The sequence below is a fragment of the Halyomorpha halys genome, unplaced genomic scaffold (genome assembly GCF_000696795.3).
Source record: "Halyomorpha halys isolate HHAL.00 unplaced genomic scaffold, Hhal_1.1 Scaffold719.1, whole genome shotgun sequence".
NCBI lineage: Eukaryota > Metazoa > Arthropoda > Insecta > Hemiptera > Pentatomidae > Halyomorpha > Halyomorpha halys.
Window position 1 is genome coordinate 274,670 of NW_027114303.1, and position 14,939 is coordinate 289,608.

At 30.1% G+C, this 14,939-nt stretch overlaps 1 protein-coding gene across 2 annotated transcripts in view; it reads right to left on the reverse strand.

The window, feature by feature from the left end:
- Nucleotides 1–14,939, reverse strand: part of LOC106685639 (scavenger receptor class B member 1) — a 162,074-nt gene that overhangs the window by 2,692 nt on the left and 144,443 nt on the right. For both annotated transcript variants that reach the window (XM_014428432.2, XM_067051504.1), the window contains 8 exons: nucleotides 12,899–12,990; nucleotides 10,312–10,475; nucleotides 8,867–9,008; nucleotides 6,981–7,181; nucleotides 5,098–5,341; nucleotides 4,034–4,186; nucleotides 1,718–1,836; nucleotides 955–1,080 (listed from right to left, as the gene is read on the reverse strand). In XM_014428432.2, the coding sequence (XP_014283918.1) occupies nucleotides 955–1,080; nucleotides 1,718–1,836; nucleotides 4,034–4,186; nucleotides 5,098–5,341; nucleotides 6,981–7,181; nucleotides 8,867–9,008; nucleotides 10,312–10,475; nucleotides 12,899–12,990 (1,241 nt within the window). The remainder of the gene's footprint in view (nucleotides 1–954; nucleotides 1,081–1,717; nucleotides 1,837–4,033; nucleotides 4,187–5,097; nucleotides 5,342–6,980; nucleotides 7,182–8,866; nucleotides 9,009–10,311; nucleotides 10,476–12,898; nucleotides 12,991–14,939) is intronic.

Below are 14,939 nucleotides of genomic sequence, written 5' to 3' on the forward strand. Positions count from 1 at the left end.
TCTGATTGTTATGTAAACAGTCAGATGGTAAAGTAAATAGTCAGATAGTTAAGTAAACAGTCTGATAATTAAATAAATAGTCTGATAGTTAAACAAACAGTCAGATAGTTAAGTAAACAGTCTGATAGTTAAGTAAATAGTCTGATAGTTAAACAAACAGTCAGATAGTTAAGTAAACAGTCTTATATTTAAGTAAACTGTCTTATAGTTAAGTAAACTGTCTTGTAGTTAAGTTTACTGTCTATAGTTAAGTTAAGTCTATTTAAAAAAAAAATTATTTGTAATAATCCATGGAACGAGGAGTAAGAATCTGAAAGAATGAAGAAGAGGTGGGAAGAAAGGAAAGGAGGGGAATATGTGAGGAAAGTTGGAAGAATTGATATTAGCGTGGCCTATAAGGCTGTTTCTGTGTCTAAAAAAAAAAAAATATATATATATAATTCATTGTACAAGAAAACAGTGAAAGTTACATTATTTTATTATATTATATATAACATTATTATATTATATATAACATTATTATATTATATATAACATTATTATATTATATATAACATTATTATATTATATATAACATTATTATATTATATATAACATTATTATATTATATATAACATTATTATATTATATATTATTATATCTAACATGTCTTAACATTTCAAATTATTTGAGGAGCTACCTATCAAAATGCATTTTGTACATTTTCTAACAAAATTCATTTTGCATCAGAATTGTACATTATATTTGGCTAGAATCCAAAGACTGAGATGTTTTGTATCATACTTCTTCTTGTCACTGATTTATAGAGGTTTGAACATTTTTATTCACTGCAAAATGCAATATCGTCCATTGGATATAAGTTTTTGTTTGAACTGCAGGGGATTTTTTCAGAAATTGACAGAATGAATTTTGATCTGGAGCTCTTCATTTCTAATTTGATGTATAATTACTCACATATTCCAGCCAAAACATGGGTATAGCCATATTGCTGAAGTTCTTTAACTTTGGAAATCCTTTCATATCTGGAATATACATACTGCACTGGCTTCTGGCCCAAGCAATGAGTGGAATACCTGTTGTCTGAAACATAAGGCAGAGATAGGTATAGTTAATACTCAACAGTGAGAAATTTTCATGACTAGATGGTATTGCTCTAGATTTATCAGGAAATTATATTATTATATTAATCATAGATGTATTTTAATACTTTATAACATCTATGAAAAATTGATTGTAGGTATAACTTTATCTAAATTTGTTGAAGAAACATGCAATATGATGTTAGTTTTAATACAAAATTAACTATTACTATAATAAAACCAGGTTGTACGTGCCTGTTACTGCACACTCACTGATTGATCACTGTATCTCTGAAAGATCTTGATTCGGCTCATGATTTAAAATAAGAAACCCAGGAGGTGTCAAGGTAAGCAAAATGCTCAAATGAGAAAAAAAATATCTCACATTAGTAGTGTAGTACTGGTAAGAGAAATGCTCTCAGTCTTGCTGTCGTGAGGAGGCCAAAGCAAAACTGAATTGAGTATAGGTAGAGAGGAACATAAACGAGCGGCAATAACAACATCAAAGGGCTAGCAGAAGGTAGACAAAAGTACAGATGAAATACTAGGAAAATATAGACATTTATTTCTCCATGTGAGCAAAATGCTCAAGGCTACACCTCTCACGGATTTAAGGATAGTAAAAAAAAACAACTTACTGGTTCAACGGTTGCTACTGATCCATGCTTCTCATAATCAGGAGTTAGTCCTTCAAGTCGCTCTGTTATTTGAGGATCAGCAAACATGAAATGTGGAAATGAACTGACTATTGGTAGATCTACAAAATAGATCAGAAAAAAAAAATTTAGTCTTGAAATGATGTATCTTAAGAATAATAAAGGTGTACTAACAAAGATAAAACATCTAGCTGAAAGGAATTTTTAGAATAAATAAATACAAACTCATCAATAAAAAATAAATAAAGATTCTTATAAAATATTGTAAAGGGATTAATAATAACAATTGATCATATGGATAAAAAATCCTGGTTCATTCATCACACAACTTTCACTTACCTCTTTGAGATGAAATTAATCCTTGTACATTTCAAAACAACTATTTCTTTATTATTCAGGATGATAATAATTATATATTTATTATATGACCTTATTGTATATTTCATATATAGGTAAGTGAAAGTAAAATCTAAATATTGTCATAATAGTCATGGAAAAACAATTATCTAATTCTTTCATACTTTATATTCATCCATATTTTTATTACAATTTATAATTGGAGATAGTTAATTTTTTCAAATAAACAAAATAATAAAGGTAAATATACTTAAAAAAATTGTATTGTTATTTTGCTATTAATATTTGTGGTTTAAGGTTTCTGGAAGTGGAGGTGTGAAAAATGATTAACTTTTTTCCTGCCTAGATTACAATAGCTTAAAAAAGGATAACAAATTCATGAACTATAGAATGGGATCGGAAGAGATCTTGACTGTTTCCAATTTCCCAGTCTGTCTTAGCTGGTTGTGTAAAGACTGTTTTCTCCTTCAGTAAATTATCAAATTCTTTCTTAGTTCATATTTATCCATTATTTATTACTACTAACAATGAGAGATGATCGATTATTTCAAATAAACAAAATTAAAGTTCTTTAGAGACAGATTTTTTGAAAATTCGGTATTTAAGCCCTGTCAGAATATTTCAATGAAAATAAACCTGCTGATAAGCCAAATGAAGGGTATTTGAATTATCAAATCAAGTTTTAGATCTTAAACTAACTCTATTGCGGTTATTTACAAAGACAGTATATTTCAATTTATAAGACTTAATAAATAAAAACATGATGATCATAAATTAATATTGATTTAAATAAAATTGAGAATACTGGGGTTACTATATTAATCTACTTACTTTAATATTTATATATATAGCTGCTAGTTGAATTACAGGATAGTACTTTCATTATGACTTATCTGGGTGGTGTTGGCTTCCCTCTAGATGTGGTTTCTGTTTCCTCTGGATTGACCTAGCTTGTCAATCCAGTATCTTTTCTTCTTCTGTTCTCCTACTCTTCTTCCAGGATTTTACTCTAGGCCTTCCAACTCTCAAATACTTTTTTATGTCTCCTGCTCTACTTTCTTGGATATCTCTCCAGCCATTTCATTGGGCGATTACCTTTTGGGAGAGGAGACCAGAACTTTCTTTTGGTGTTAGAAATTCTTTAAAATTTAGGATTCTTTCATATTTTCCAGTTATCTTTATGAGTCAGAGTTAAGTGGTCCAAAATGAACATTGAATGCTGGCCTATTCATTTTATTTGTTCGGCCACTTTTGATACTGCTCTATCTAAGTACCTGCCCTGAGGCCCAACACCCAACGACTCTTATGTTTGTGTTGGGCTGAGGTATGATGCCAGTGCTCAAGCCTCTATACCTTTGATTTGGCAATGGCCTCTTATAATTATTTCAGATGTATATTTAATTAGATCAAATTTATTTTCAATCCAGTTTTCTCAATTCATAGCAATATATGTGTTGATATTAAATAAAACATAAATAATGAAACTTAAGTCTTATAGCATACCATGCTAAGCCAGGGTTAGACTGACTTGTGGACAGAAAATGGAATAGGAGGGTTTTAAATATAATTATGAAGGGGTTTCCTGAATATTAGTTGGGATATAATTCCAAAAAGTAGTGGATCGGGCTATAAAGGAGTGTTGAAGTAATGTTCTATGCTAAGGTGTATAAAGGTCAGAAGACTTAAAGTGGACTTGAAGAGGATATAGGATTTAAATTTGAGGAGTAGACTTAGGAAGGATACTGTGTGTTAATTATTTGGTAAAGGAATGTACTTTGGGCTGCTCAAGGAGAAGAATGACAGTTGTAAATCTGCAAAGTGTTGGGAAACTGAGGAACACCACCATTAACAAAGGTGTCGAAATTTATAATAATTTTTTTTTTTTTATAAAAAAACACATAGATAGAATTACTGGTTACTACTTATATGATTTCAACTCACTAAAATAGCATGGTGAAACATCGGATATTCCTGATGGCATTAGAGGGTACTTTTTTGTCTTGTAGCATTCCTCTTCTGGGTTCTCAGGCCTTGAAAAGGTATCATTAGGTAATTCATACCTATATCCAGTCATACCATACCGTTTAATGTCCTCTTTAACAGAAAAAACAAGTTGAATATTTAAGTAAACTGAAATATGTTTATTTAAATTAAATTATGGTTGCTTTGTTTAATGGGCTTTATGCTCTTATTTACTCCAGCTTGCTAAGGAAGGAGGGATTAAATTACTGACACAGTATATATATATATATGTTTCACTACCGTCAAAGTGGGCACATTTGCACCAGATTTTAGATTCTTTTTTTTTTTCTGCATTTTTGACGCATTTACAGAATGGGAGTCAGAATATTCTGGAATTTATATTTCAGCTTCTTTAGGGTATAAATGAATGCAAAATTCAATATTTTACACTATGTTGATCACTATGTATTTATTTTTTTTCGAAAAGTAGCACTAAGTTTATAGGTTAGTGCACCATATAATGAGACAGTGCACCATATAATGAGACTCTGTACCATTTTCTAAAATTCATTAAAACACTTAGTAATCAGTAAATGGAATTTAAGGCAGCCATCCTAGAAAAAAAGAGCCCTTTTACAACCACTGGAACAGGCAGCGACATGAAACTTTTAATGTTTGAGGAGCTCTTAAAGAGTAAAGTCATCCACTTTGACGTAGTTTAATTTATTCTAAGATTTTTTTTCTTTACAATAAGTAGGCTAGTACATAATATTAAGCATGTTAAATCTTTTATATAATTAATTATTTAACGTTAACTATGATTTATCATTAGGAAAATATTAAATATTTAAAGTCTGTTAAATAAAACCACTAAAAAAAATGTATATAGGTCATCAATAGTTGAAGTTTCACTGTGTGTTTGTTGGATATATTGAAGATTATTTATAATTTAATATTCACAGATAATCTATAATTAGAAAAATATGATAATATTAGGTAATACACTTTGAAATTCTTAATTTTTTTTTCTTTCTGTTACTCACTTGTATAGTATAAAGACACAGCTCTGCAGATAGTTTTCCTAAGGTATCGAAGAGTATCATTTCTCCTGAAGTCCTGGTGATAATGAACACCTTCCGAAGATCCTTCTACCGAATCGCATGTTTTATTTGGCCACACTCCCAAGCCAGGACCACCCCTCCATCTATTTATTTCAAAAAAGTTTCTTTTCAGACGAGTTTCTGGTCCAATATGAACAGTTACATCATCCACAAAATCACGGTATACCTAAAATTCATGTGTGTTTGTTATTTCCAGTTCTGCTCTTAATAATCTTGAATAATAATGTTAAACTCTGAAAAAGAGCAATTGAAGCAATTTATTTAGGCTTCAATGGAGCTAACATAGAACTAAATACAATGATATTTCCTTTAGCTCATTAGAAGTGTCTATTTATGTAATTTAAGTTTTCAAAGTAGGGACCTAATTAAAAACTGAAACCGCATGAAATATAAAGTAAATACAATTCTTAACTCATCAGATATGTAAATAAAAAATATAATGACTACTCACTATGGTATAAATCTGTTCTCTTTATCTAATAGAGTTATTAATTCATACATTTAAACATTTTTTTAAAACTGATTTATGAGAATAATCTCTATATACATAAAAGATAGCTGTCGAATCTTTGTCCACAATAAACTATTGAATTAGTGGACCAATTTACATGCAGTTTTTTCAAAATGTTTCCTTTCCCCATAGAAAGCTTTAAAGATAATGAGATCCCCAAATTCTCGAGTAGACAAAAATTTATGAAAGGTTTTTTTTTTGTTTCTAGCTCAGGAAGTATGCGTATTTTTCATGTTTATTGTACACTAATTGATTTCTCTCTTTCCGAGGAATAAGAAAAAAACATTATTGATTCTAATAAGATATATTATATTTACAAAAGAGTATAAAAACATAATATGACTTGGTGTAAAATAGGTTAATAATTTTTTTTTAGAAAAGAGCATTTCATATTCATTTTTTGTGTCATCCCTAACTGCAAAATGCCAGTCTGAATTGTTTCAAAATTTTTAAGCATAATGATGGCTGTTATTTAAAAACTATTTATGTTACTAGATCATAACAACCAAATGTACAATAATTTATAAAAAACTATCTATTTTATTTATTAAATCTATATATCTGTCACCCCAGTGAATATGTGGTTAAGTCGAATTTGGTCAAAATGAGTTAAGTGGTCTAAGAGAATCACAGAGGCAACATCTTCATTGTGCATAAGTGTCTAAGTCAGTTAACGTTTTAAAACAGAGTTATTGGTCAAGTCTGTTGTCAATGGTCGGTGAACAATTAGTTAACTCTATTATCTAATTAGTGATAAGACATATCAAATTGGTGTAAAACAAGTAACAAGTTACCAACGTTTTGGTAGTATTGACGAAATTTCAATGATTTACCACGAAAACCTGATTTTACATAAATGTTCAAACTTTAAAAGTTGTCCCCTGAAAAGTAAGTAATTTTGACTTAACCACATATTCACTGGGGTTACAGATATATCCTCAAATATAGCAATAGCAAAACATTGCTGGGTATGCAAGTTATAAATAAAATGAAAATAAAGAATATATATTTTAAACCTGTCGTTCAGCAGATTGTGTTTAGCTTACTATTTATTAATTACTATTAGTATGAATGTGTGTGAATAATGTAGAATAATTCACAGAATAGTTAAGTGTAATCTGACATTTTTATTTATTTATTTTTTATTAATTTTTAAATGCTTAAACTGCAGTAAAATTCTCATTAAATCTCAATTAAAGACGTTAATTTATTCTAGAATAATTTAGTTTCAATTTGTGAGTTCAAACATATAATCTTATGGAAAATATGTTTTTTTAATTATTATTTCACTCACTTGATGTAGTATGCCCACGTTATCAGTTGGAACTAGAAAGGGTAAAAGGTGGTTACTAAGTTGCAACAAGGGATCTGTAAAATTCCAGAAGTAATCATCAACTGTTATTTTTACAAATGGCTTGGAATTGAGGCGATTCATCAAAAATCTAACACCTTGTCTTGTGAGAAATGAAGCATCCCATAAATAGGATGGTATTCCCTGGAAAAGAAATAATTTGTTTTTTATGACTTATGATTTAATAATTAATTACAGTTAATTATAATTATAATTAATTAAAGAGGTTATATTACAAATAGTAAATTTTAAGAAAACAAAGTTCAATTTTCTTAGTTGAAGCTTGTTATGTTTTGAAGTGTACTTAGCCCCTTCTACATCAAGGAATCTCAGTTATTAATTGGATTTTGAGGTGAGAGTACCTCATGCTAGCTTGATAGGCACCCTCTTCATCCATACTAAAGATTCAAAAAATCAAAAAACTGTTAGCCCTTTCTTCTTCCACTTACTCTTTCAATTATAACAATTAATGATTTAGCACTGTCTAGATTATATTAGTTATCTAATAGTTATTAGAGTTTTAATTTATTGCTTGGAAATGTTTTCATAGTTTTCTATCAGCCCTTGCAACTATAATTTTCTTTTCTATTCAAACTTAAAATTATGTCTATAAGATCCTGATATCTCAACTTCATAAACAAGTTCCCTTTCTGGTCCATGTAGTTGAAAGATGAAAGGATTCAAATTATTGAGAGAGAATAAGTTCTGACTCCGCATAGTAATTTGTTGGCAAGATGTTGTTGCAACGAGTGTTTTTATCTGAGATTAGCAGCAGCAAATAGATGCTACTTTGAGATTTTTAAACTTTTCAGTACATTGCCAATCAAACCAAAGTGAGAACTTACAAAATGCTAATATACCCGGTCCTTATGGATGGCACTAACTAAAGTGACACAAATAGACTTTTCTTATTTTGGAGAAAAATATTGAGAAGAATCTTTGGCCCAATCAGAGAAGGTTACTGGGGAAGAAGAAAAATTATGTAAATTTAAAACCTCTTCAAGGACGCGAATGTTGAAAGGTTTGTGAAGTTTAGAAGGCTGAGATGGACAGAGGATATCATAAGAATGGACGACAATGAAATCTCGGATAAACTGGCTAGGGGTTCCTTCACCAACCAAGAAGAGTAGGGAGACCCAACTTAAAATGACATAAAAATGGCTAAATAAAGATAATTTGATGTCTATTGCATAGGATAGAAAGGAATGATGGAAGCTTTTGGAGGAGGTCCTGATTCATTGATGGATTATTGTGCCGTTTATGTATGTATTAAGTGTTTTTTTAAGGAACGGGGAAAAAAACTGTACTTATAATGAGCAGAGAAGTTTTTAAAAACATTCAGTTATATCGAGCCAAATTAAAAATTACTAAAACAAAGAATTGGCTTGCTAAGGAAGTACTGTTTCTTGACCAAGTATTATGAAAGGAGGTGATTTGGGTCAGGATCATGCTCAACAGCCAGGTTCTCACTCCTCTCCTTCCTCTTAAATTTAGGGTATTCATTCTATAGAGGCTCTGTGAACCACTATAACACTATATTGGTGAACACCATTGGAAAAATTTAGGGTATTCATTCTATAGAGGCTCTGTGAACCACTATAACACTATATTGGTGAACACCATTGGAAAAATTTCTAACCCGTGTGTCGATTCACAGCCTGTACTATAACAGAATAAATTATCTGCCGCAGCTGGAATGAAACTCTGGCTCAAGATATCGGATGTAAGAGATAAATTATTAGGTAAAGGAGATAAGAGATAAATTATTAGGTATTATTTAGATGAATGAAAATTTCTTTTAAATTATCATATATTAAAACACTACTTACCAAAGTTGCTATATTCGCAACTATTATAGTGTCATTCAACTTCAGAGTGTTCATCTCTGGTTGAAAAACAGCCATGCGGGTTGCTACATAGGTCATTGTACCATTTTTGTGAAATACAACATTGGTGTGGTTGAACTTTTCTCTGTAAAAAAATATATATGAAAATAAACACCACAAAAAATTTCTTTCTTGTTTCTTTGTAATAAATAACTTTAAAAAGGAAGTAAATTATCTTGAAAAAGAGGAAAATTAGAATAAAATTAAAATTGATAAACTAATTCATTAATGGAAGATTATTTTATTATCATTTCAATATTTATTAAACTAATTCTTCTTCTTTTTTTTCTTTGTTTTTTATTTAGTTATCTTTGACCTTTCATGGCCCTTCACACATTTTCAGGAATGCTTTACATTTTCTTCAATTTATTTTTTTATTTCATCCATATAATTAGTCCTCCTTATAATCCTGGTTGTATGTGGAAACACCCTGCTTTAACTAGTAATGCTATCCATTAACTTTCTCACTATAATGTAGAAGGGAACAGTCCGTAGTTAATTGATAGACAGTTTAAGTAGAATAAGTTTCTATGTACAATTAGGAAAAATCATAAATAGAACAATATATAACTATATGGATAAAATAACAATGAAACTAAAGAAAAACTAATATAATTCTAAAGGTAGGAAAGGAAAACTGAAGCACTAAAGACTAGTAAATAAGAAATAAAGAAAACAAAAAGGAACAACTAGTTTCTCTAGTATTAAAATTAAAATTCATGCTTATGGTTGATTCTCAAAAAAAGCTTTATTTCAGGGTCAATATTTCAAGCGGGTGAACCATCTTCGAAAATTCCTCAATTTTTCATGTGGCTTCCTGGGATCATAAAAGTCGGACCAAATGCTAATTGTTTAGGCTTTTACGATGGAGAAGAGATTAGCCCCTGACTTAAAATGTTTCCGAAAGAAGACAACTAAAGCATGATAAAAGCGTATCATAACTTTTTTTTATCATTTTCCCCAAAAATAATATATACTGCTGGTTTTGTTGAATAGTGGTACTTCTAACAAGAAAAATTAGTTTATTTTATATTTGATGTATTCTGTAGATTGTAACATTGACTATGGTTATTGTTGTTATGCTTAACATAAAAGCACTATTTGCAAGTTATTATGATTAATTTTTTTTTTAGGCCGGTAATTTGAAGTATTCCTACTTCTGTACGGAAGGTTAGAGTTATAGGTCATATATTTATCTATATTTTTAATAACGGAGCCTGTTTATATTTATATATTTCTACTAATGAAATCATTAAAATATCTTTTCTGATAAAGGGAGTCTTGATTGAAAAACTTCTAGAGAGTTCTATAGTTGAGGCTATCGATTTAGAATTATTAGATAGGATAATTAAAATAGTGCATTCATATAATGTAGCATCATCACTTACTTGAAAATATATGGGCCGACTTCTTGTACCTTAAGTTTATTTGTCTCTCCACGAATAAATTCCTCACTATTTGTTATATTGAAAACATAAGCCTTGAGCACTACTACATCAGGCGGCGTTTTCCACCAATCATATGGAGGTAATCCAGGAACCATTTTCAGCCTCTGCGAGAAATAAAAAGAAAGATTATTATGCACTGTAAATGGTGATGATATTGTTTGTTTTCCATTCATAATGTTATATAGATTATTTATTTATTTATTTATATTATAAATTCATAATATAGTAATATAAACAAAAAATAGTTCTCAAACAACTCATAAAGTGTTTTCTAATAGATATTTGGAGAGGTGACTCTTGAACTTATAGTATTCTTATGAGACAGTGTGGTTATCTCCATTTGCCTCATTTAACCCTTAAATAGTCTCCAATAATCGTTTAAGAGCTTAGGTTTTAAGGCTCAGGGTGGATTAAGATTTGATCAAACTATGGCTTTCACCTGTTACAAAGCCCTATGAAGTCTGTTTTCAGTAGAGAGAAAATGGTAAGAATATTGTGAAAAAATATTACATTACATTCCTCTATGCTGTTAATATTAAATCCTACAATAGTTGATAAAGTATTAATAGTACTTGTCATATCATATTATCCCAATTACCAATCCTTCCCCGCCCATTATGATGAATTCCTACAGTATTTTACCCATAATTTTTGTTTGTTTGTTTGTTAGTTTTGAAAGGGCGTTTAACAGCCTGGTCATCAACGCCCGTTGGTTGTTGGCTTTGGTAAGGCCTAGTTGTTTTAGTCATAGCTTTGGTATGGTGTACTGATCCACACCAATTATAATTAAATTTGTGGCAATTATGATTTGTTTAATAATCGTTACGATATTGGAAAGGATGGTGAAAAGCAGATTTTTTTACCACACCATTGCTGTGTCTGAAACATGCTTAAACCCCACATACCTCCTTAATTTTATTCATCATGACCAGTTAGGCCGAACTGGTGGAGGTGTTGGCCTATTTGTCCATAACAGCCTGAAGTCCTGAATCCTTGAAGTATCTTCCTCTTCCAACCATCTACATATTGAATTCCTTCTTGGCAAGATTTTCTGCAATGGACTTCCTTCCCTATATGCTTTGATTTATTGCCCTCCTCTGGTTCCTTTTGACCCATCCTTTGCATCATTCCTCTGCATGATTCAAAGTATGTTGATTTCTATAATAACCTAATAATTTACCAATACCAATCTAGGTAGATAAAAGTTGTAAAGATTGGTTTCAAACTAGGTTTCAAAATGAATACAAATAAAATATATCAGCAGCAGGAATGACTACAATTTCAGTAATGTAGAAGGAAATAAATTTTAACAGGTAGAGAGTTTTAAATATTTTGGGTCTTTAGCAGAGGCTCCTAATACTCTATTGTTTATCTTTTCTGATGTTTAGGTGTCAGCCAAAAGTTTTTATCAGGCAAATGCACTGTAAAAATGACACAAAATGCACTTTAGAGCAATATAATTTTGAAATAATTTCCGGGGGGGGGGGGGGGGGATCCTTCTTTGCCCTAAGTCATGTTTGGGGGTGGGCTGCACATGGTTCAGTTTTTGGCTTAGTAGTCTATAGATCTATGTGGATTGGAAACCACTGGTCGGCAATTACTAGAAAAAGCAAAGTTAATGAGGAAATAAAGTTGGGAAATTCTTGTAATTTGTTAGTTTTGAAAGAGATTAGCTCCTGCCTTCTGTCCATACCTTCAAAGTTAGAGTTAACTTATCCTTCCTACTGTTCTTTAGGGATGAAAAACATGGCCTCTTACACTGAGGGAGGAACAGTATAATTTGTATTTGAAATAATTTTCTTCCAAAATACAAAAGTGTAATTTGTGTTCCAAACAGCTTGAATGTAGTTTGTAATTGAAATACTTTTCTTTCATAATACTGAAAGTATTTTGTATGACTCCCATCCTGGTCGTTTCTGACGTGTTCAAGGGAGGGGGAAGGGTTATCTACAGGTTACAACCTATTCTAACCATGGTGAGGGGGTCAAGTTTTCATTTCGTTGTTACAACTACAGACTTAAGTCGACCCTCCTAGGCCAGATGCGAACCGGTGCTGCTGCAGTCTCGAGCCAGTCAAAGTTGGTGTTTTAACTCACTCGGCTACGAATGAACCTTAATAATAGATAAGAAGCTTCATTGTAATAAAATAAATAGTATAGGAAGATGGTCCAGGTGGCGTTCAAAAAAGGCAGAAACAACAATTAAACTATTATATATAAATAAGAAACTTTTTTTTTTGCCCTACTTAACACAGAATCATTGGGGCTGAGAGGGAACTAGACACATTTTGAAATAAGATAAGGCTATAGAATATTCCTAGAAAGTTGTATAACAAAAATATATATATACTATAAATAAAAAAGGTTATGAAAGGAAAAGTAAGAATTAAAGATTAATAATTAAAAGTTTATTTTGCGAGTTTGTGTACCTTTTTTGTTCGCCCTCTGGACTATCTTCCTACAGAAGATATATAAGTTAAATTGTACAGTAAATTTAATTGTGGAATTTAATTTAATTAATTTCTTACCTCATGTAACAAAACATCTACTGGTTTCCAAATTAAAGTTGCTATTCCTATTAGAGCAAGTATACTACCTGCCATTAGGTAGAGGATATAACCTGTAAACAAAAGCATTGTTTAGAAATTTTATTATTTTATATTGGAAAAATAAAATAAATATGTTTGTGGATAGAATTCATGAATTTACTTTCTTTTAAAACTTTACTGTTATCTGTTAATGCAGACCCTTTTCTAAAGAATAACTTATTCCCTATTTTTTTTGTTTGAATTCAAATTGTACCTGATTATTGTTATTTAAAATATATTTGTTACTGTTATTTTTCAGAAATTGTAAGAATGCTGGAGTATATTCATAACTTACACTGGGCATAAAAATTCTCCATACATTATACAAGTTTTTAAACAAATCATAATTTTCAAGAAATTTTCAGAAAAAAAACTTTCAAGTAAATATTTATATTTTATAACAATTTGTACACTTAAAATTTATATTTAAAAAAAAAAATTGGAATGTCCAATAAATCAAAACAGTAAAAAAACATATCAAAAAGTATTCATACACCTATATTTGTATTCTGCGAATTGGTTGGCTGTTTTTATAATTAGTATTTCCTCCTTTTTCTCAAATAACTTCAATCAAATTAATCGCACCCACTAATTTCGGAGTCACTTCTGGCTGAATTTAATTCTATTATGAGATTATGGAATTTTAAAAATCATTTTTGTTTTTAATCTTGTTTACTAAATTCCCTTCCAATTTCTTCCTTCAGATGCTCAGTAGGTTTGAGAGCGGGACTCTGAGGAGGTGTATGAAATTGAATATCAACTATACCTTAACACACTTTACAATATGGATAATATTCCTGTTGAAAAAAGAATGAGACTCTAAACCCCAGATTATGGTCACTGGTTTTCAAATTAGTTTTTAAAATGCCTTATGATCTCACCATCTATAAATACTAATTTTCCTACCTCTGTAGCAGTCATGTAACCCCACGCTAGTATGCTTCTTAATGGTACTAGTGCAAAAGCTCGGTGGAATAAAAGTTTTTTCACCCTATTTTTTGATTTCTTTAATGAAAACCACTTTTAACTTCTGGTAAAAATTGATGAATCTGCCAAGTATAGTTAAGGGTAGTTTTTAACAAAATGTTTTAAAAAAATTAATTTTTCGTTCGTAACAACATATCTTTGAAACTACCTACAACTATAGAAAACCTAATACATCATTTAAAGTTAAGCAAATTTACTAAAATAATAACCCTAACAGAGCTTTTTACATTCAATAGTTCTTGAGATTCAGTTTTTTCAAAAACCAACATTTCATGAAATTTACACTGAAAAAATCAGTAATTAGTGAATTTATTGTGGAAAATATTTATCTCAGAAACCATGAGATGTACAGATGTCTATTATCACTCAAATTAATGCTAGTTTAATTTTCTGTAATGTAGCTTATAAGTTTTATCTTCGTAGGAGTAGTTGTTTCCATATTTGCCAAAATCGATGAACAAAATGATTTGTAGTTGTTCAGACAAATTTTTTGATGAACTATATCTTAGGAACCATTGGACTTAAAGATGTATGCCAGTATTCTAATGAAAGCTAGTTGAATGTACAATAAAGTAGTTTATCTTTGTAGCAGTAATAGTTTTTATGATATTTATATGTACAACTAGCTATAAAGCTGATATTGTGAAAACTTCAACCCCTAACAACTGCACTACTTTATAGCACATTGAACTTGCTTTACTTTGAGTGCTAATAGAACTATGTACATCTCATAGTTCCTAAGATATAGATTTACCACAATGGTTTCACTAATTGCTGATTATACCTGACATTGTTTATAAAATGTTGCTTTTAATAAAAACTGTAATTCAGGATCTATTGAATGTAAACAGCTCTGTGAACATATTTTAGTAAATTTACTCTACTTTGAATGATGTTCTATTGGACTTTCTTGTGATTTTGGTAGTTTTAACGATTTGGAGCAATCTCATCAATTTTGGCTAGTAATTATACACAGTTTTCATTAAAGTAATAA